At 39.3% G+C, this 21,926-nt stretch overlaps 2 protein-coding genes across 4 annotated transcripts in view; one reads left to right on the top strand and one right to left on the bottom strand.

Annotated features, from left to right (window-relative positions):
• The window catches only part of LOC139175486 (acyl-CoA 6-desaturase-like), a 41,570-nt gene extending 20,964 nt beyond the window's left edge, over nucleotides 1–20,606 (top strand). For all 3 annotated transcript variants that reach the window (XM_070766629.1, XM_070766621.1, XM_070766614.1), the window contains 10 exons: nucleotides 2,391–2,588; nucleotides 5,137–5,238; nucleotides 7,541–7,666; nucleotides 11,769–11,829; nucleotides 12,880–12,956; nucleotides 13,147–13,244; nucleotides 14,840–14,936; nucleotides 15,540–15,619; nucleotides 17,609–17,734; nucleotides 18,011–20,606. In XM_070766629.1, the coding sequence (XP_070622730.1) occupies nucleotides 2,391–2,588; nucleotides 5,137–5,238; nucleotides 7,541–7,666; nucleotides 11,769–11,829; nucleotides 12,880–12,956; nucleotides 13,147–13,244; nucleotides 14,840–14,936; nucleotides 15,540–15,619; nucleotides 17,609–17,734; nucleotides 18,011–18,062 (1,017 nt within the window). In that variant the 3' untranslated portion in view covers nucleotides 18,063–20,606. The remainder of the gene's footprint in view (nucleotides 1–2,390; nucleotides 2,589–5,136; nucleotides 5,239–7,540; nucleotides 7,667–11,768; nucleotides 11,830–12,879; nucleotides 12,957–13,146; nucleotides 13,245–14,839; nucleotides 14,937–15,539; nucleotides 15,620–17,608; nucleotides 17,735–18,010) is intronic.
• Nucleotides 1–21,926, bottom strand: part of LOC139175661 (veficolin-1-like) — a 940,898-nt gene that overhangs the window by 566,549 nt on the left and 352,423 nt on the right. The window lies entirely within an intron of this gene.

Raw genomic sequence — 21,926 nt, 5'->3', positions numbered from 1 at the left:
TGGTGAGACCACATTTGGAATACTGTGTTCAGTTCTGGAGACCTCACCTACAAAAAGATATTGACAAAATTGAACGGGTCCAAAGACGGGCTACAAGAATGGTGGAAGGTCTTAAGCATAAAACGTATCAGGAAAGACTTAATGAACTCAATCTGTATAGTCTGGAGGACAGAAGGAAAAGGGGGGACATGATCGAAACATTTAAATATATTAAAGGGTTAAATAAGGTCCAGGAGGGAAGTGTTTTTAATAGGAAAGTGAACACAAGAACAAGGGGACACAATCTGAAGTTAGTTGGGGGAAAGATCAAAAGCAACATGAGAAAATATTATTTTACTGAAAGAGTAGTAGATCCTTGGAACAAACTTTCAGCAGATGTGGTAGATAAATCCACAGTAACTGAATTTAAACATGCCTGGGATAAACATATATCCATCCTAAGATAAAATACAGAAAATAGTATAAGGGCAGACTAGATGGACCATGAGGTCTTTTTCTGCCGTCAGACTTCTATGTTTCTATGTTTCTATGTTTCTGAAGATATAGATATATCTTCAGATCTAAAGTGCTCACAGCCCTCTTCCTTTTCCTTCTTCATATAAGATCAGCTCTTGTTTTTCTGACTGAAAGCAACCTGTCCATGGCCCTTTAGTAACCTAAGCTTTTCTGAACTTTTATGTGGAAGGTAGCTTCACAGATACATCCCTGCCTCTTCTTTCTGATCTGTCCCTTGTCTCCCAGCCATTCAGACTCCTGCAACTCCCAGCTGTTCAATTATTCATCCTCTCTGCTTTGGTTGAGCAGTTGCAAGCAAAAGCCCTTCTGTTTCTTTTCTCTTTTTGGAGGTTACAATTAGGACAACAAGTCATTGTCTAAATATCACCTTGCAAATGCTCCATTGGTGCTTTCAGAATTCCATATCAAACAAAGAGGATGGTGTTGCTTAAGTTGCCTTAATTGGTTCCAACAGCCTACAGCTAGGTGGAAATTTTGAGAAGATAAGGTATATCACGTTATAGTTCATTAAATTAGTCCTGACAATGGCCACAACAGCCACCACAATTTGCAATGCAAAATACTTTGGAACCCTACATCTGAAGGATGATGCAACAGACATGGATGAACAGCAAGATACCTACTGCTCTGAACTCCAAATGGTTACCTCCCATGTCAAATGATTGAGCTTTCATTTAGCGGCCAACACTAAAGTCAACAATAGTTCAGAAATAAAGAGTAGATCTTTGTGTTCTGTGCATCCTTGGATCTAGAAAATAGCATTCTGAAAATCAAGGTGCTTATAATATATTTTGTTGTGTTGTGTTACATCATATTATATATCAATCATATATCATATCATGATATCATACTTCTATCCCACCTGTATTATTTTTATACAGAACTCAAGTTGACAAACATACGCCTTTGTCCTCCTATTTTCCTCACAACAACACAGTGAGGTGAATTGGGCTGAGAGAGTGTGACTGGACTAAAGTCACCCAGCTAGCTTTCATGAGTAAAGCAGGAGTAGAGTTCAGTCTCCTGGTTTCTAGCCTAGTGCCTTAATCACTAGAACAGAGCTGTCAAAGTACCAGCCTGCATGCCAGATGCGTCTGGACAAGTCTGGACCAGTCCCTGCAGTTTTCTTGGCAAGGTTTTTCAAACAAATTATGACCGTTTGCCATTTTTCAGAAATGGATTCCTAGGGATGAGAGAGAATAACTGACGCAAAATCACCCTGCCAGCTTTCATGACTAAGGGGGAAACTAGAACACATAGTCTGCTGGTTTCTAAACAGGAGTCTCACCCTCTACAAGTGGTTCTGTATGGTGTGATGCTGTGTGGTATAATGTAGTATAGTCAGTGAAAGGCTACCAAAAATTTTACTACCACACTGTGGGCGTGGCTTATGCAGGACGCCCTGCATTTTCTTTCAACATCTTTCAGTGCAAATTGGGTGCTCTGGGGTGGAGCTCCATTTTCGCTACCCCACTGCGTTCCCTCCCCATCCAGGCAGTAGCCTACCCCTGAGTATAGTGTGATATTTAATGATTTTGCAGGACAGTTGAAGTAGATATGGTCATGAAAATTATATAGAAGTCTTGCTACACTATCAAGCACTGAATCCATGAAGTTCAGCATTGGCCAGACAGCAGGATTAGCAGGGTGGAGATTGTGTAGTGCTTAAAAGTGAAGTAAATCCACAGTAACTGAATTTAAACATGCCTGGGATAAACATATATCCATCCTAATATAAAATACAGAAAATAGTATAAGGGCAGACTAGATGGACCATGAGGTCTTTTCCTGCCGTCAATCTTCTATGTTTCTATGTCTCTAAGAAACCCATTTGAGTATAAAACATCCAATATCTTGTTCTTTCTTCTGTTCAGCCACAGCTAGTAGAAGATTTCCGTGCCCTGAGAAAGACAGCAGAGGACATGAAGCTATTCAAATCCAATCCTGTATTTTTCTTCCTTTATTTGGCTCACATCATTGTGATGGAAATTTTGGCTTGGTTAATGGTATCATATTGTGGAACAAGTTGGAGCATAACATTTATACTTTCCATCATTCTCACAGTCTCTCAGGTGAGATTTTTGTTTGCTAAATACTGAACGTTATTTATCAATGCTTGGTCACAATGTTCATCTGCCATTGAACACTTTAAATAAATGCACAAGGTACATAAACTTCCAGGTGACTGTGCTTTTTGGTAGGGAAAGTGAAAAAATTATAATTCAAGAAACTAAAATCAGTTAGTCCTTATTAGAAATATCATTTTTCCCATTTTTCTTTGCTCTCACCCCAAACAGTTGTAAACTGTCTGCTTTTGACTTGCAAACTGATTGGATGTATCCTCCCCCCCTTTTTTAAATGGATTTTTGGCAAGTAAAAGAAAATCCTACAACAGTGATGACAAACCTATGACACTCATGCTACAGGTTGCACACAGAGCCATATTGGAGTGTACGCCAGGCATTTACCCTATGTCTGCTCCAGCATGCATGCACATGGTGGCCAGCTGATTTTCGGCCCGTGGAAAGGCCATTTCGCCCTCCAGAGGTTTCAGTGAATCTTCCCTGAAGCCCCAGAGTGTGAAAACAGCCCAAAGGGTAAACCAGAAGTTTGGAAGATGGACTTCCGGTTTGCCCATTGTGCTATTTTTCGCATTTTGGAGGCTTCAGGGAAATTTCTGAAGCCCCGGAGTGCAAAAAATAGCACAATGGACAAACCAGAAGTCCATTTTCCCAAACCTCCAGTTTATTATTATTATTATTATTATTATTATTATTATTATTATTATTTATTGGATTTGTATGCCGCCCCTCTCTGGAGACTCGGGGCGGCTAACAGCAATAATAAAACAGTGTACAGTAATAATCCAATACTGAAAATGATTAAAAACCCATTAATATAAAAAACCAAACATACAGACAGACATACCATGCATAAAATTGTAAATGCCTAGAGGGAAAGAGCATCTCAATTCCCCCATGCCTGGCGGCAGAGGTGGGTCTTATGTAGCTTACGAAAGGCAAGGAGGGTGGGGGCAATTCTAATCTCTGGGGGGAGTTGGTTCCAGAGGGCCGGGGCCGCCACAGAGAAGGCTCTTCCCCTGGGTCCCGCCAAGTGGCATTGTTTAGTTGACGGGACCCAGAGAAGACCCACTGTGGGACCTAACTGGTCACTGGGATTCATGCAGCAGAAGGCGGTCCCTGAGATAATCTGGGTTATCATGTTTTTTCACCGTCCCAGGCTTCAGTGAGGCACAGGCACAGAGGCAGTGCCGGGGGATCCCCATGCATGCAGGGGAGGGAATGGTGTGGACACACACACACACATTTAGCATGCGAACCAAAAATGGTTCGCCATCACTGTCCTACAAGGTCTCATCACTGCCCAGGCCTAGAGTAATGACAGCTGAATATTCTGTGTTCCACACAATTGAGTGTTAATGACTGAAGATCAGCTTGCAAATGTTGTATAGAATGCCACTTGCACTATTCAATGACTCATTTTAAGAACTGTAGGCCAGGAAGCAAGAGAGTCTCCGCAAGAGCAGGAAACTGGAGGAGATGCAGAAATTGCAGATCTGCTTCATGGTAGGGAAAGAGGCTGGGACAAGAGGATCAGGTACTGGAGGGTCACTCCGAGTGCAGAGATTTCAGTGTGGAAAAATATTTAAACAGAAAAGTATGTAGAGATAATCCTTGACTTACAGCCATCCATTTAACAACTGTTCAAAGTTACATAGGTATTTTTATAAAGAGATTTATGACTGGACCTGGCACTTGTGACTATCTCAACATCGCCCTAGTCACATGATTAAAATCCAGGTGCTTGGCATCTAGCATGTATTTGCAATGGTTGCTGGTGGTCATGTGACCACCACTTGCAATCTTCACAACTGGCTTTCAATGAGCAAAGTCAATAGAAGTCAGATTTGCTTAATGCCCTTGTGGTTCACATAATAATTGCAGTGATTTGCTTAACAACTGTAACAAAAAGGTTGTAAAAATTAGGCTTACTTAACAACTGCCTTGCATAACAATGGAAATTCTGGTCCCAATTGTGGTCATATATGGAGGACTACCTGCATTCAGATTTTTTTCCCTTTGAACACAGACACAATATTTGGGAAAAGGATTGCTGAATGTTGTTTACCAGATTGCTGTTAGGAACTTTCAAAACATCCTTCTCTCTAAAACAATTGACAGGGACATTAAAAGTAACTTTGGGGACCATTTCTTTGGCTTATGAGCAGGCAATGTGATGTTTGAATTCATTTGGTTTCAAACAAACAGAACTCTGAGAGGAAACCATGTATAAATACATGTGTTTTTGTATAAACCAAGAATGGGCAACTTCAATTTAGTCAGGTTTCCCATTAATTAAAATGGAAGATAAGATGTAGATTAGTTATATGATGTTACTGTGTGGAGCATGGGCAGAATTCTCCTCTCCTCTTTTTAGGGAAGGAATTAACTTTGTAGTCTTGTCGGTTTACTAAGCTCTGATTTTTGTAGTTCAAATTTAGGTGAAGAGACTAGATGTGCAGCTCATGGATGGTGAGATGCCCACTGTGCCATCTTAAAGGTGTCTTTGCACTCCTTAATCCATTTCTTTTCTTTCCAGGCCCAGGCTGGGTGGTTGCAGCATGACTTTGGACATCTCTCTGTATTTCAGAAGTCTGTATGGAACCATATAGTTCATAAGTTTGTGATTGGTCACTTGAAGGTAAGGCCTATGCCTTTCAAATTACAATAGAATTATCATATCAAGATCTAATGAGGCTATGTTGCTCACTCTTTTCTGAAACAACTCTGGGGCTTTCACATCATCATGATAGGAGGTACTCAGAGGAAATGGGCTTCCCAACTCAGGAAAATTTAAAGAATCAGTTGACTATATTTCACTCTTAAATTATAGCATCAAGTCTACCTGATTTGCTTCAGAATAAGAAATAAGTAATTAGTTTACAAGAATTTGTGTAGAGATCCTAATCAGTAGTAAAGAAGAAGAAGCATACCTTTCTTTGCAATATCATATCATCATTTTAGCTAGATCCAATTTAATATCCATTTGTGTCTGAAGAACTTATAATCCAGAAACCAAAGCTGAAAGAGTTACTTGAGGATAAGTTAATTATAGTAATGATTAATAAACTCTTGAAGGCACAATAAAAACAGGGAATGTGGCCAATATTGGGAGAGGCTAGGAGCTGTAGTTACAACTAAGGGGTTTAAGCTAAATATCAGGATGACTTCCTGGTCGTACTAAAGAACCCATAGAAAAGATTGCTACAACATGTGGTTATTTTTACTAGAGGCCTTCTGTCAGAAGTTGTGTGTTCTTCTCTCAGATATGTTTTTAACAGACCCTGCACTGAGCAGGGGATAGATTAAACGACTTTTATGGCTACTTCCAGTGAGATTTTATGATGGAATGCACAAAATGAATAAACAGAAGTCATCTATTTTAAGCTGATTAGAAGAACACTTAGAACACTTAGTTTAAAAATCTCCATATAACACATTTAGCAATCACAATTGGGATTGGCAACTTGTTTAGAGTTTATTTGCATAAACAAGTCAATTGCTAAACAGGACTAGCTCTAATTATTCTATAGAATTTGCAGTTACAAACCCTGATGGCTATTACCTTCAATGGTTTTAAAGGAAAATAGTTCAATTCATATAGGACAGCTCTATCAATTCAATTGTCTATTAACTATTGTCTATAGATATTCTTGGGGTCAGGTTAAATCTTCTGCAAGAAATATAGGATATGTTTATCTAATTGGAAGGAACACAATTTGCAGTTAAATAGCAACAATGTGCTGAATTCAGACCCTCACTTTTAATGGAAGGGAAGAAGTTTATTTTGTATTTTAATACCAGGCATCAAATCAAACATACTTTCTTGCTTTTCATAATTCTTTGAAAATTACAATATATACATGAAGAAAACTTATATATACAAAATTATATCATGTGGAAAAAAAGCATTGGGAAAAAAGCATTACAAAATATAAAACACTATAAATTAATGTAGGCAATCCAATTTTTAAAAAAACAGCAGAAACAGAATACATTTTAAGTCATTGTATAATTGGTGAAGAATGTGTGTCCTTCCATCTTTAGAGTATTATATTTTGTAATCGTGAAAGCATACATTATATATTTCCATTCTGTTTCCAAGCCATTGGTATAGAATTAAAAAGAACATGAGGATCCACAAAAAGAATAAGTCTTCTGGAACAAAAGTAATACATGTAACAACTTCTGTGTAAAAGGAAACCATTGTAACAAAAGAGCACATCATATGATCCAAAGATGCATTTTGAGCACCTCTCCAAAAATTAGCTGAACCTATTAAATTCTTCCTTGCAAAGATATAAAATAATAATTAACTGTAACATAGTAAATGCCAGTATTTCTTCTGTTTGTGTTCATAGGCTGGCTGTTACCTGGTCCCATGTCACCCCATATTTTTGTATATATAATTCTATCAATGGACATTCTATGCCATGCTTTTTTTTGATCAACTTTTATCAAAGGAGGGAGTAATCCTTATTTAGGAGGACTCCACACATTTTCATGTTTACATTTGGTAGCTTGCCAAGTATTAGTTGGTTGTAGAATATACTTTGAGGAAAAAGTTATAAGAGACTCTATGCTTCTTTCAACTGGTTTCATAAATACTTATCATCTTGAATATAAACGAATACCTGTAATGAAAAAAATTGTCTAGCTAAGGAACAGCATCTCACTGATCTTGGCTAATTTCAGAAAGGATAAATGGGCTCAGATTTGTATTGGATGAGAGACAACCAGCAAACTATAGGCTTGTAGAAATCAAAGAAATCAAAAAAATCAAAAGTAAAGGAGAACTATTGTGTCATTGCCAAGAAAATCAAATGGTCTGTCTACAAAGTTATCAAGGGAGGACATTAAGTTTTTAATTCCCTTTTGGGTGGTATTCAAATGATGACCTCGACAGCATTTTTTAAAAATAGATTCTCCATATATTTCCACAGGGTGCTTCAGCAAATTGGTGGAATCACCGCCACTTTCAGCACCATGCCAAGCCAAACATCTTTAAGAAAGATCCAGATGTGAACATGCTGCATCTCTTTGTCTTGGGAAATACCCAACCTGTGGAGGTAAGATGAAAAGATGTGAATTCAAGCACCTCAGATCCAAAGAAAATTCCAGAGGCAGTGGAGACCCTGAAAAATCTAGCCTTCGAGACCAAAAAATAAATAAATTGCTAATTCCTTGTAGGAAAAGGAATATTACAGATACTTCCGTTAGCCAGTGTCTGAAACAAATGTGCTCTCTGTTAGTCCTCATCTCTTGCTTTGTCTTCATCACTTTGATGGAGTTCCTCTGAATGACGTATTGGAGAGATTTATTATTAATTCCCCTTTGCTTGCAAAACTGACATCTATGGTGCAATGCATCACTCTTTTTCAAAATCATATTACTAGGACTACTAGCTAAATAAAGAGCTGATATGCCTATCTTAGTAAGCATAGTGAAACAATTGATCCAGGTGATAAACTAGAAAAGCAGGTGGGTAAGGGAAAGGCCACAGTTTTATGTCCGATATTGTATGTCACCAAACTAGCTGCTTTTCACTTTATACTAAGGACAATCTGTTGACAGAGGAATTTTTTGTAGCAAAAGTAGCATATATTTGTTTACTTGTTTTCTGTTAGTTTGTTTTTATATTTTAAAATAAAATTGCTACCCTAATTTTATAGGAAAAAGAAGCATTGAAGTCTGTCATATAGTGATATTTCAATTCATTTATAAAGATTAATATACAGTGCCAAGTTGCCTCTTATCTATTACCAAACTCTGTTTAAAATCTCTTAACTGGGGTGGTGCAGTGGTTAGAGTGCAGCACTGCAGACTACTTCAGCTAACTGCTAGCTGTAGTTCAGCAGTTAAAATCTCACCATCGACTCAAGGTTGACTCATCCTTCCATCCTTCCAAGGTGGGTAAAATGAGGACCCAGATTGTTGGGGGCAATATGCTGATTCTGTAAACTGCTTAGAGAAAGCTGTAAAAGTACTATAAAGAGGTGTATAAGTCTAAATGCTATTAAGGAGGAGCTGATATATCCTTAGCTGCCTTTGACTTTATGGATGGTGTGTTTGGGTTGTATGACTGTTTTTAATAGGGGTTTTTTTAAAGACTGTTTTAACATTGGATTTGTATATGTTTTATTTGTTGTGAGCCGCTCCGAGTCCTCGGAGAGGGGCGGCATACAAATCTAATATATTATTATTATTATTATTATTATTATTATTATTATTATTATTATTATTATTATTATTATTATTATTATTATTATTAACTATTTGGTGGGATGATATCTGAGTGACCAACTTTTCCTGAATCGAAAAGTCTACGTTGGGATGGTTTGATATTTAATGATATGGCATAATAGAATTCAGAGATGCAAAATTTATTCTGCTTCTTCTTGGAAATCCAAATTCCAGTATCCATCACCTGGTGCAAAATATGAACCCTAGAATTAAAGAGTTCAGAATTCAGAAATTCCAAATCCCAAACTAAAATCTGTTCATAATTCTTTCCCCAATCTGGTTTCCCACTGAGAATCAAAATGAAAATCAAAGAACCTTGCCCATTTACTTCAAATCCTGCAGCAATATACCAGAAGACCCAGTTAGAGCTACTTTCTGTTTACACTGTCTCTAAGGAAGTTTCCTTTCCATATTCAGCTAGAGATGACCTATAAAATCCAGATGAGTTTCGCCTTTTGTAGATCAGCTAGGAAAAGTAACAATGAATGTGCCCCTGTGATAGACATGTCCTTGAGGACACTTTGCTCTTCTCTAGAAGAAAAATGAACTTTAGCTAGGAAAATCAGAGCACTTTCTGTCCTAACTGGGCCATGGTTGCTACAGCAACTTTGAAAGTGCAGTACATTCCAGTGCCTATTAAGCAAATACTGCAATACAATCTAAAACATTTTTATATTGTACCTAGCTAAATACATTCCACAAAATGTGATATTTATATAATCAATTGAACCCCAAAGGCCAATTAGAACAAATTGGTGAAGTTAGCCAACCTTATCTGATTGTTTTCTAGGCAGTTTTTCTTCCTCTCATTCCCCATCGTCACCCACCATCCCATTTACAGTCAGGATGCATTTGTTGTCTATTTTTTCATAATGTTTTTTTCATTCTTTATTCAAAATTATCTGTTTGTCTCAGTAGAATGCTTCAGTAAAAATGCTTTGATCAAATCAACCAATTAAAACAGGTTTTAAAGTAGCTTGGCATTTTGACTTATCTGAAGTGGGTCAGCCATGCTTTGATAGATTCACTTTGCCTTTTGCTGAGAAATGAAGCAGCCAGCTGCAGCAAATCAGCACCTTCTCAAAGCTTCAGGAGGTGGAGCTGTTTATTTATGAGCAGGGGTGGGCTGCTGCCCAGATGGAGGGGAACACACTGGCGTAGCGAAAATGGAGCTCTATCCCAGAGCACCCAATTTGCACTGAAAGATGTTGAAAGAAAATGCAGGGTGTCCTGCATAAGCCATACCCACAGTGTGGTAGTAAAAATTTTGGTAGCCCTTCACTGCCTATGAGGTGTGGTTTTCAATGTCTGGGCCAGCCAGCTCAACCCCAGGTCAAAGAAAAACACTAAGATAGATCTCTCCTGCTTTGCTCATATTTCCTAATAATGTGTTAGCTTTATTTTTTTTATAATGAAAAGAAAAACTAATCTGGAAGGGTTAGAATGCTCCATTCTTCAATGAAGCAATGTCATCTATCAGAACTCCAGATTAGCATTGTCTCTGTAGCAGTACCTGCTCCCAAAATGGTATTCCTAAAGACCCTAAAGACCCTAAAAGTTCTTTGTCCAGGCTTTTGACAAAGATAACTGACAACGCTTTGAGTTTTTTCTTTGTTGTTGTTTTTGATTATGCTGTTTTTGTACTGCTCTTAATTTTTAATTGTTTTTTAATAATTGCAAACTATCTGGAGTCACTGAAAGTCAGGCAGAATATAAATGTTTGTTACATTTATTATCATTTAACAATGGTAATTAAGACCAGAATTTATGTTACCAAGTGATACAGTTGCAAAAGACATAATGTGTCTGTCACTTAGTGATAGCAGATCTGGCTGTCCCGTTACCATTATTAAGCAAGGACCATAAGTGTAGTTAAGTAATCTTCTTTCATAATTGTGAGTTCTGATTTCATGCTGGCTTTCCCATTGACTTGTTTGTGGGAAGCTGGCAGGAAAGGTCACAAATCATAATTACGTGATCATGGGATGTTGCAACAATTAGAAATTCAAGTCACTTGCTAAGCACCCATATTGCAGTCATGTTCACATCAGGTTGATGTGATGAACAGAACACCGAGAATCAGTTATAAGTACCATTCATTCAATGCTGTTGCTGAATCTGTGGTTGTATTATTATTTATAAAACTATCCCCTCTGTATTATGGTAGCAGTTCTCAATTCTTCAAAGCAATATAATGTTGCTTCCAAATATTGAAATCTATGGAAGTCATCTGAAATAGAACAAAGCTAAATTTCTAGAATTTAGATTTAGAAAATGAATGCTTTAGGACTATAATTCCTACAATTTTAAATAAGTATTTTTATTTATTTACATACATACATACATACATACATACATACATACATACATACATACATACATACATACCACGTTTTTTGCTGAATTTTTTTTAAAATTAAGGGAGACTAGGATGGCACCATTTCGGCCTTGTTCTGGCCTCATCAGCTAGCCACACCCTTACTGGGATTTGATCCGGCAGCTTCTGCCTTGTAAGGCAGAGAATTAACAGCTGAGCCACCAGGCCTGATCCATTCAGCTCTGTACCAGGGAGGGGCTTAATGTTTTTTTATGTCGGATCACCCTGGTATATTGAAGGAACGTCACAGCTCCTTTTTGCCTCTAGGCCCAACCCACGGCCATTACAAGGCAGTTAATTTATTCATAGCCGACAACTATATATATGCCGCCCCTCTCCAAGGTCTGCTGTACCTGTATTGCCAATAGGTACAGCAAATTATGTCTCTATCAAAATTAATATATATAATCTCTCCAACATCATTAAAGTCTTTTTTTTTATATTGTTCATCTAACATAATTTCAGTGGTTGTAACAAAGTGGGGTTGTACCAAAGTGGGGTTTTACTGTCTTGAATAGTCAACACTGAAAAGTTTTTGTCTTCTCCTTCAGTATGGAAAGAAGAAGCTGAAATACTTCCCTTATAATCATCAACATGAATACTTCTTTTTGAGTAAGTACAATTATTTATAGAAAAGGCAGAGCTGATAATTATATCCTACTTATTTTTGTATAAACTGTCCTCAACATAGATATTACAATCAATTTACAGATGTTTTTCCCTATATGTTAAAACTGGTTTGCAAGTTAGAAGCCCTCTTTTTAAACTTTTCAGGAAGTAGGCATATTTGAAAGTGCCAGAGTATAGTACTGGGAATTGGCTAACTTCAAGATTACAAAATGGCCATCATGACAAGCACAAATTGCTGCTGGGCACAGCAGTGCATCTTGAATTTAAAATGTTTCACACTCACAATGGGGAAAATTGTTATTCTGATCGTAGTCCAATGTTGAAGGATGCCTAACTTTGGAACACTTCCATAATGATTGGAACAGCATTGAAAAATTTCCGGCAAAGTCAGAACAACTGTTTCTGATTTAGATGAGCATTTTGAACTGGAAACAGTGCTTTAAGCTGTAAACATTTCAAAATTGAAATTAAAATACAGTGAAACACCTATTGAGCACTCTCACAATTCCCTCAGCCAACCCACATTTTTCTTATTAATGTAATCTTACCCCAGTATCTTTTTAAAGGCAGATGGACACACTTCCATCCCAGTTCAGGGCTGCACCATCTGCCATGTTTATTATCTAAGGAGGGCTAAGTAGCTGTGTCAAGTATTCTTGAAATGGTTGATGCTAGAGATTTATGTTGCTTTCAGCATTCTCATTTACTTTTTATCAACTAAATAATATTTTAAAAATTAAAGAAGTAGGCCAGGAGCCATGTGGGCAAGGACGATGTCTGTAGGCACATTTGTTCCCAGAGGGTATCATGTTGAAAACACAAGTCCTGATTATTTGAATAGCTTAAAATATTGAGCCGAATACAGACCCAAAACAGCATTTCTCATCATTTACTGCCCTATACTTCCTCAGAGAGAGAAAGAAAGTATGCTTCACTGCAGGCATTTATTTTTATGTTGTTTTTTCAGTCCCAGAATACCATTCTGTGTTTTTTGTTGCTTGCTTCCCCTAATGCATATTGTTTTGTTCTCAGTTTTCCCACCTCTCCTTATTCCAGTCTATTTCCAAATGCAAATCTTCACAACAATGTTCAAACACAAGTTCTGGGTGGTAAGTGAAAAAAATCGCATGCCTTTTATTGCTTTTATTTCTCTGCATGAAATGAAAATTCATCTGAAGATCTCAGCTGAGGGGGTGAAGCAAGGTTTCTATGCCTATTCTTTGGGAGGGGAATAATTGTTGGTCTATAAATAAAAGACATATAGCATTTGCCATGTATAATGTTTTCCTTGTCTCCTAGGACTTGGCATGGGCCTTCAGCTACTATGTACGCTACTTTATCACTTATATTCCATTTTATGGATTTCTTGGGTCCCTGCTTCTTCTCACCTTTGTCAGGTAGGGTTAGCTACTAAACATTTAAAATATACCTCTGCTGATTTATAACAGTGAGAAGTTCAAGGCCAGATAAGTTATAGATTCATCTATTTCCGAACAAATCTACCCAATGTTTGTGCACAAGAAGATGACATTGTGACTGACTGATATAAGTCCTCACTTAATGATGGTAATTGGGAGCGGAAACTCTGTTGCTAAACAATGTGGATGGTAAAGTATGACTTCACATGACCATTCTGATTTATGAGGCCAGTAATAGCAGTCCCAGTGGTCATTGCTAGGTGAATCCTGTATGGCTGTAGCAACTCACAAGTATGTAATTGTCATTTGCAATCTCCTGCCAGCTTCCTCTTTGTCTTGGCTTGTTGGAAGCTGGCAATGAACATTGTAAATGGCAGTCATATCACTGCATGATGCTGTACTGTTGTAACTAGGAGCCAATTCTGAACTGTAATCATGTGATTGTGGAGATGCTGCAATGGGTGCAACTATAAGGGCCTGTCTTCGGTTCCCTTGTCCAGTGTCATCATAACTTTGCTTGAGTAATTGTTTAGTGAAGACAAAATCAGTAGTTGGTTGCTACAGGTACAGTAGCGGACTGCGGACTGGTAGCGGCCACCAGATTGCGCAATTTAAGCGGGGCTACCCCTGTGGCAGTCCTATGTGGACCGCCATCTTTTTTGGGGGGGGTTGCTTCGTAGAAGCAAAATCCCATGAGGGACGCATGCATGTGAGATTTTGGTGATTTTTCAGCCTTCCATCCTTCCAATGTCACTAAAATGAGGACTCATATTGTTGGGGGCAATATGCTGACTATGTAAACTGCTTAGAGAGAGCTGTAAAGCACTGTGAAGTGATATATAAATCTATGCGTTGTTGCTATTCCCACATATAACCCTTTCCCACTGTTAATTGGACTCTAAAAACCTGTTTTTCCTTCCAGGACTTAAGTTAGATGTTTCAGGGGCAGGGCTGATGCTTAGTTGGTGGAGGATATAAATATATACTGCTCAAAAAAATAAAGGGAACACTCAGATAACACATCCTAGATCTGAATGAATGAAATATTCTCATTGAATACTTTGCTCTGTACAAAGTTGAATGTGCTGACAACATGTGAAATTGATTGTCAATCGGTGTCGCTTCCTAAGTGGACAGTTTGATTTCATAGAAGTTTTATTTACTTGGAGCTATATTGTGTTGTTTAAGTGTTCCCTTTATTTTATTTTTAGGCATTGCATATTGCAATGTATTGTTCTTCAGATGATTGCTGAACTGTTATATAATGTGTGTATATATCTGTGTCTATATATCTATGTTTGTCTTTTTTAAAAAAATAATCTTCTGAAACCACTCATAGAAATTTTGGAGATGGGAGACTTAGAACTTTAACATATAAATCAGTAAAATAAAGACAAATGACACATTGGAGAACAACTATATGCCTACAAAATGTGGGAAATTCAAAACTGTTCAGACGTATTATTAAATTACTGGAAATAAATCTAATATTTGACCTTTTTTTTGGCCAGTTTCTCTAGATTACAGCTTTCAGGCTTTTGAGTTCAATCCCCTCTTTCTTTCTTGCTCTTTAGGTTTATGGAAAGCCATTGGTTTGTTTGGGTTACTCAGATGAATCATATTCCAATGGAAATTGACAGTGACAAGCACAGAGATTGGCTCAGCTCCCAGGTAAACTTTCTTTATTGAAATCTCATTCTTATCTGGGAATAAGGGTCACCGAGTCCAGGGGAAATTCTGAGCAACCATGCTTGAGATCATCTGATAGAGTACTGGGAATGTTTTACTGACTTTATCTTAGGGTTAATGAAACTAACAAAATTGTTCCTCCATGCTCCACACTTCTTGCAAAGTAAACTGTACTGGGTTAAGGATTTAATTTAGCAAAAATCTCATTTAGCTAAATCCTTAGTCATCATTGATATTGCAATTGATATTGCAAATCTCAATTTAGTCTGGTATCTTGATACAAAGGAACAATGCTTGACCTATTTTTCTAAAAACACAAAATTGGCTATAATTCAGATCTATACTGCTTTGTTCCAAAGTTTGTTTGAAACATATTGTATTTCTTAATTTCCTGCCTCTTGCAAAACCTCACTATTTTGAGGAATTTCAAAGGTTACCATTTTAGTTTGCAGTCATACTAATAGATTGCAGCACCTCCACAGTACTGTAGTAGTAGACTTTACCAAAAAGAAAGAAAGTAATGAATTTGAACTTAATCTCTTAAATTCAGATTTACGGGGATTCACAATTGCCTTTCTTTCACAGCTGGTAGCGACTTGCAATATTGAGCAGTCTTTTTTCAATGACTGGTTCAGTGGACATCTGAACTTTCAAATAGAGCACCAGTAAGTATGCAATGTTTGTTTCTGAAGGAATGTTGGCAGTGAAAATACATGCACGAGATGTAATAGTCACTTTGGAGAAGCTGGAATAAGGAAAAAAATGTTGGCTAACAGCAATAACTGTAGAATTTCCGTATGCTACAAGGATATGTAATATTTATTAAATTTATATGGTACGAGCATATGTAATAATTATTAAATTTATATTTATTTATTTATTAGATTTGTATGCCGCCCCTTTCCGTAGACTCGGGGCGGCTCACAACACAATAAAACAATTTATAACAAATCTAATAATTTACAATTTAAAATTTAAAATAGTTAAGAAACCCCATTTTTAAGCAGACATACCTACAAACATACCATACATAAATTATATAGGCCCGGGGGAGATATCTCAATTCCCCAATGCCTGACGACAAAGGTGGGTTTTGAGGAGTTTACGAAAGGCAAGGAGGGTAGGGGCAGTTCTAATCTCTGCGGGGAGTTGGTTCCAGAGAGTTGGGGCCGCCACAGAGATGGCTCTTCCCCTGGGGCCTGCCAACCGACATTGTTTAGTTGACGGGACCTGGAGAAGGCCGACTCTGTGGGACGTAATTGGTCGCTGGGATTCGTGCAGCAGAAGGCGGTCTCGGAGATATTCTGGTCCGATGCCATGAAGGGCTTTATAGGTCATAACCAACACTTTGAATTGTGACCGGAAATTGATCGGCAACCAATGCAGAGTGAGATGGGCAGCATATAAATAAAATAAATAAATAAAATGCAATGTACATTAAAACTATTGTTCAGGTAATCCTCAATTTAAGATTGAGCCCTTGCTGTGTCCCGTCCCCCTCCCCACAGCTCTTCAGCCAAGAGGGGATGGTGTGCACTCCAGCCAAAGCAGCAAGAAGCAAAGGCTGCCTTATGCACAAATGTGACATGAAGGTAGCTACAGAGATGCTTCTCTCCTGTCCTATGCATCTGGCCATCGCCTTGCCATGCCCCCACAGCCAGGCATGAGAGAAGAAGAGGGAGGAGGGTCGCCAGAGCGAAGGCAGCCTTCGCTTCCTGCCGCTTCATGATGGAGCTTATACTGAAGAGATGCCGGGGGGAGGTGGGGCAGGACATGGCAAAGCAATGGCCATATCTATAGGGCAGGATAGAAGCCGCATCCAAAGACTCTCCTTAAGCGAGCAGCTACCTGGTCTCCATGTACACCTTTGCTATGCTTTGCCGCTCGCTTGAGGGTCTCACCGCACATGCTCATCCTCCTGGCCCTACCACAGTCAGCCAGGGAGGGAGAGGGGGAGAAGGGTCTCCCGAAGGTAAGGAGTGGCTATACAGTGTTCCCTCGATTTTCATGGGGGATGCGTTCAGAGCCCGCCCGTGAAAGTCGAATTTCCACGAAGTAGAGATGCGGAAGTAAATACACTATTTTTTGGCTATGAACAGTATCCTAAGCCTTCCCTTAACACTTTAAACCCCTAAATTACAATTTCCCATTCCCTTAGCAACCATTTAGATTATTACTCATCATGTTTATTTATTAAAGTTTATTTTTAAAAATGTTTTTTAAAGGCAGACGAAAGTTTAGCAATGACATATGATGTCATCAGGCAGGAAAAACCGTGGTATGGGGGGGGGAACCGCGAAGTATTTTTTAATTAATATTTTTGAAAAACCGTGGTATAGACGTTTCGCGTAGTTCAAACCCGCGAAAATTGAGGGAACACTGTATTCCTCAACCTGTGCCAGAGAATCAGCCACTTCTCCATTTCCGCCATCGCCCTTACCTTCTCAGGTCAAGTGAGGGAAGGGAGGGTGAGGCCAGTCAGTGATGGGACAAGGAGTCACAGCAGGGGTCCAAAGAGCCGTACGCAGTTCTGGAGCCGTGGGTTGCTGACCCCTGGACTAGGCTCTATTTATTTCCATAGTGCTTGGCATGTCCCTTCTCATAACTGCTTCTCCTGAGCTTTCCTCATGCTTTCTTCTTCTGTTTTATTTGAGCTTGTTTCCCACAATGCCACGCCACAACTACCACAAGATAGCACCATTGGTAAAGTCCCTGTGTGCCAAGTATGAAGTTCCTTATGAAGAAAAACCTCTTCTGAGAGCATTTGCAGACATCGTTGGGTAAGAGACTCAATAGGGATTATCAGTCTATTTTATCTTTTGGAGAGTATAGAGACACAAGTACAACTTCATAACGCCAGCCAGCCATATTTATATACTAATGGGTTACAGGAATGCAGAAATACTTAATCCGTATGCTGATAGATCTGGGAGTTCTCTGTCTTTCTTACAAGTGTTTGCTGAAAATTCAAGCTTGGGGGAAAGCTCAGAGTCAGCTTACACAATCAGACTTTTGTTATACTATTGGAATCTCACATTTGTCTTCTTACTCTTTAGATCTCTAAAGAAATCTGGAGCACTGTGGTTGGATGCTTATCTCCATAAATGAAGATGGATTTTGGTGAAGAGAATGACTTAGCAAAAGGGAGGGCTGGGGAAAGGGGTAATATGTATTCTTCTTGTCTGATTTCAGTCTGTATGTGTACACACATTTGGAAAGAAGTTTCCTGTACTGTATTGTCAAACTGAAGTTGAGGCAGATTGAGGGAACCTATTTCAAATCAGAAGGAATTTCAGATGTGTCAGATACTGAAAAAAAGAGAGAAAAGATTCAACACAGGATAGCTCAGAAGATTAGGACCTTTTAAAGAGAACAGATAAAGGTGTGAAAGGAGAAAGCTGATCTTTGCATCTTCTCCTAAGTCTTGCTGTTATAGTTCCAGCTCTATCTCTTACCCCAGGGATTTTCAAATTTCTTCAGGATTTTTTTCAATTGAAAAAAAAATTCAGAACCCAATGAAAATTAAGCAAAGCAATGACTCATCATATGTATGAATATCCTCCCCAATGGGGTTTTTGAATGTCGGCCAAACAGCCCCACCCTTTCCACTGTACCATGGAAAAATGCTGCAGGCAACTCTACCCAAGCTGTGTTTGAGTGGACCGTTTTCTTGTTCTTAGTCTCTCATGAAACTCCAGGGTTCTATAAAACACAGTTTGAAAAAAGATGACAGAGATGATTGGGTTACATGGAGTCCAGCTATCTATTTGATCCACAGGTTAGTTGGTTCTTTCAAAGAATGAACTGTAAACAAATTTAAAGACGCATTCTCCTTAATAATGGTCACACAAGAGAGGAGGAAAGGGTGAGGTATATTTAATCCAGAGAATAATATCTAAAATATCAGGTAAAATTACTTACATTCCATTTAGGGGAACAAATCCCATGCACTGATTTTTTAAAAATTTGATTTAAGATCAATTAACTAAGTAATACCAGATATCTAAAGGAAACTTTCTCCTTTTCAAACCATCAGGTGAAAATGCTTACATACTAACGTTTTTAAGAAATCAAATAAGAAAGCATTATCTCTTATCAAATGAAGCTTCTGTTCTCGGTTTCCAACATACACACACACACAGGCATAGCTGCAAAATTTTGATTTAGAAAAACTTGCTGGGCATATGTTTCTTGAATTTTCCCTACCTCTTCTTGTCATACTGTTTGAAGAAAATGTAATGTGCTTCACTTACACTGACCCTCCTGGAGGTTAGCTCCAATTCTCTCTTCGATGAACAATTCAAATGACTGTTTACACTGAATCAACCAGCCTAAACCAACTTTGGGCCATGTGTATATATCCCTAACTAGATTCCTAACTAAAGGAGAGAGGTTCTGTGAGCATATGAATGAGCATGCATGATTCACCAGCCATTGCTGTAGATAGACAGCTGCACTTAATGGAATGTATTTTAGAATAAGCAAACAGGAAAGTCTCTTTATCATTCTCCATGCCTAAATAGCTGGTTAGTAACAACAATGGGCTGTACGTTTACATTTTTACACTAGAAACAGCAAGTTTGTGTTCTGCATCATTGCTTGATTCAGTCACAATTTCTACAAGACCTGACATAAAACAGAATCATGCTTGCTTTAAACAGAAATTTCTAAAGGTTTGTTTCAGGTTCCATGCATGGCCATTCTTAATTACTACTGCATATATAATATTGCAATCAAATTTGCTAGTATTTTTTCCTCTCCTTAATTAGTCTCATCTATGTTATAATATCTAATTCATTGGAGAATAGGTTTTTTTAAAGAAACCATTTACAGTGTATGACCAATGTTTTAAAAGGACCAAAAGTAGACAAGCTTTGCCAAACAGTGTGATATATAGATATTGCCTTAAATCTGAGTGCAGTCACCTGGTCTGTTTTCCAAAATCAAAATAATGCAACCTCTTTCTAGTTTTTTTCCTGATGTGGAATTCCAGAGGCCTTTTAAGATTTACTTTAATCATTTACAAAATTTTGTGACAACAGTTTGTCTTTTTATATATTGAGGGGACACTGGACTTCCTTTTCTGTGATTGTATACATAATTTCCTGTGTTAGTTTTGCCAATTAAAAGCATCCATATATGAAATTTTTAAAAATCCCAAAAGAAGACAATCTCCCCTATCACTTTATAGCATCAGAAATTACATTTCTAGAAGCAATCCAGCTGCAACTGATGTGTTTGTGGCTTTTTTTCTTTCATTTATTTTTATCCCTGCTGAGAATTGTGATTCTCTCAATACAGGGAATCCCTACTTGCAGAAGATAAAAAAAAGTAGTCTGAATGATTACAAATAGAGCTTATGACAGCAAACAAACAAAAAATCACATTTTTTAACAGTAAAAGCTAATAATTTAATTATGTAGCTCCTGACCATATGTGAAATTGTCCCAATTTTGCTAGCATCAAATTAGACAGTTCAAATAATTTGATCAGCCCTGAAACTGATATGTGTCTGTATTGGAAATAGTTGCCTTGGCTAATGTACAACAGAATAGAATTGTTTATTCACCAAGTGTGATTGGACACACAAGAAATTTGTCTTGGTGCATATGCTCTCAGTGTACATAAACAAAAATATACATTTGTCAAGAATCATGAAGTACAACACTTAATGATTGTCATAGGGCACTGATGGTGAACCTTTCTGGCACTAAGTGTCCAAACTGGAATAGATGCAGGAGTCTTGGAAGGAGTGGCTGCCATACGTGACACCAGAACAGCAACTGGCAACGGTGCATGTGCCCACGGAAAGGGCTCTGTATGCCACCTCAGGTGCGCATGCCATATGTTCACCATCACAGTCATAGGGTATACAATACAGTGATCCCCCGATCATTGCGAGGGTTCCGTTCCAGGACCCCTAGCAATGATCGGTTTTTCGCGAAGTAGCGCTGAGGAAGTAAAAACACCATCTGCGCATGCGCAGATGGTGTTTTTACTTCCGCAGCACTAGCGAGGAGCCGAAGATTGGGGTTTCCCCACCGCCCACGCAAACTCCTCGCTGCTGCCGCGCCCGCCGCTTGTCCGCCGCCTGCCTGCCCGCGCGCGCGCCCTTCGCCCGGCCACCCGCCCTTCGCTCGCTGCTCGCCCGGCCACCTGGGTTCGTTTGGCTTCGGGACATGCCGGCGGCAACATTTTAAAACAGCCGCGCGGCTTCCCAACTGAGTCCCGAAGTCAAAGGCGAACTTCCGCGTTTGGCTTCGGGACTCAGTTGGGAAGCCGCGCGGCTGTTTTAAAACGTCGCCGCCGGCATGTCCCGAAGCCAAACGAACCCGGGTGGCCGGGCGAGCAGTGAGCGAACGGCGGGTGGCCGGGCAAAGGGCGGGCGAGCAGCGAGCGAACGGCGCGTGGCCGGGCGAAGGGCGGGCGAGCGGCGAAGGGCGGGCGAGCAGCGAGCGAACGGCGGGTGGCCAGGCGAAGGGCGGGCGAGCAGCGAGCGAAGGGCGGGTGGCCGGGCGAAGGGCGGGCGAGCAGCGAGCGAAGGGCGGGTGGCCGGGCGAAGGGCGGGCGAGCGGCGAAGGGCGGGCGAGCCGGGCGAACGGCGGGTGAGCGGGTGCTGGGGGGGCTTCTCGCCCTCCCGCCAGCAAGAGGAGACCCAGGGAAGCCGCCCAGCAGCTGATCTGCCCAGCGCCATCTACGCATGCGTGCCCATAGAAAAAAGGGCGTGCATGCGCAGATGGTGTTTTTACTTCCGGGTTGCAAAATCGCCATATAGCCGTTTCGCAATGATCGGGGTCGCAATACCCGGGGGATCACTGTATAGGTTTCTTGTGATTAAAACATTTAACATATACCACACTGAACCTCTGGGAAAAAGCTAGTTTAAGAAATTAATACATCCATGTGAATATATTCCCCAGAAATGCTAAAGATATTTTGATGGTTAAGGCAATATATTTGGTGAGTCAGTTC

Source organism: Erythrolamprus reginae, chromosome 1 (genome assembly GCF_031021105.1).
Source record: "Erythrolamprus reginae isolate rEryReg1 chromosome 1, rEryReg1.hap1, whole genome shotgun sequence".
Classification (NCBI taxonomy): Eukaryota; Metazoa; Chordata; class Lepidosauria; order Squamata; family Dipsadidae; genus Erythrolamprus; species Erythrolamprus reginae.
The sequence above is the reverse complement of the archived record's forward strand: the minus strand, read 5'-3'. Positions and strand labels throughout refer to the sequence as shown.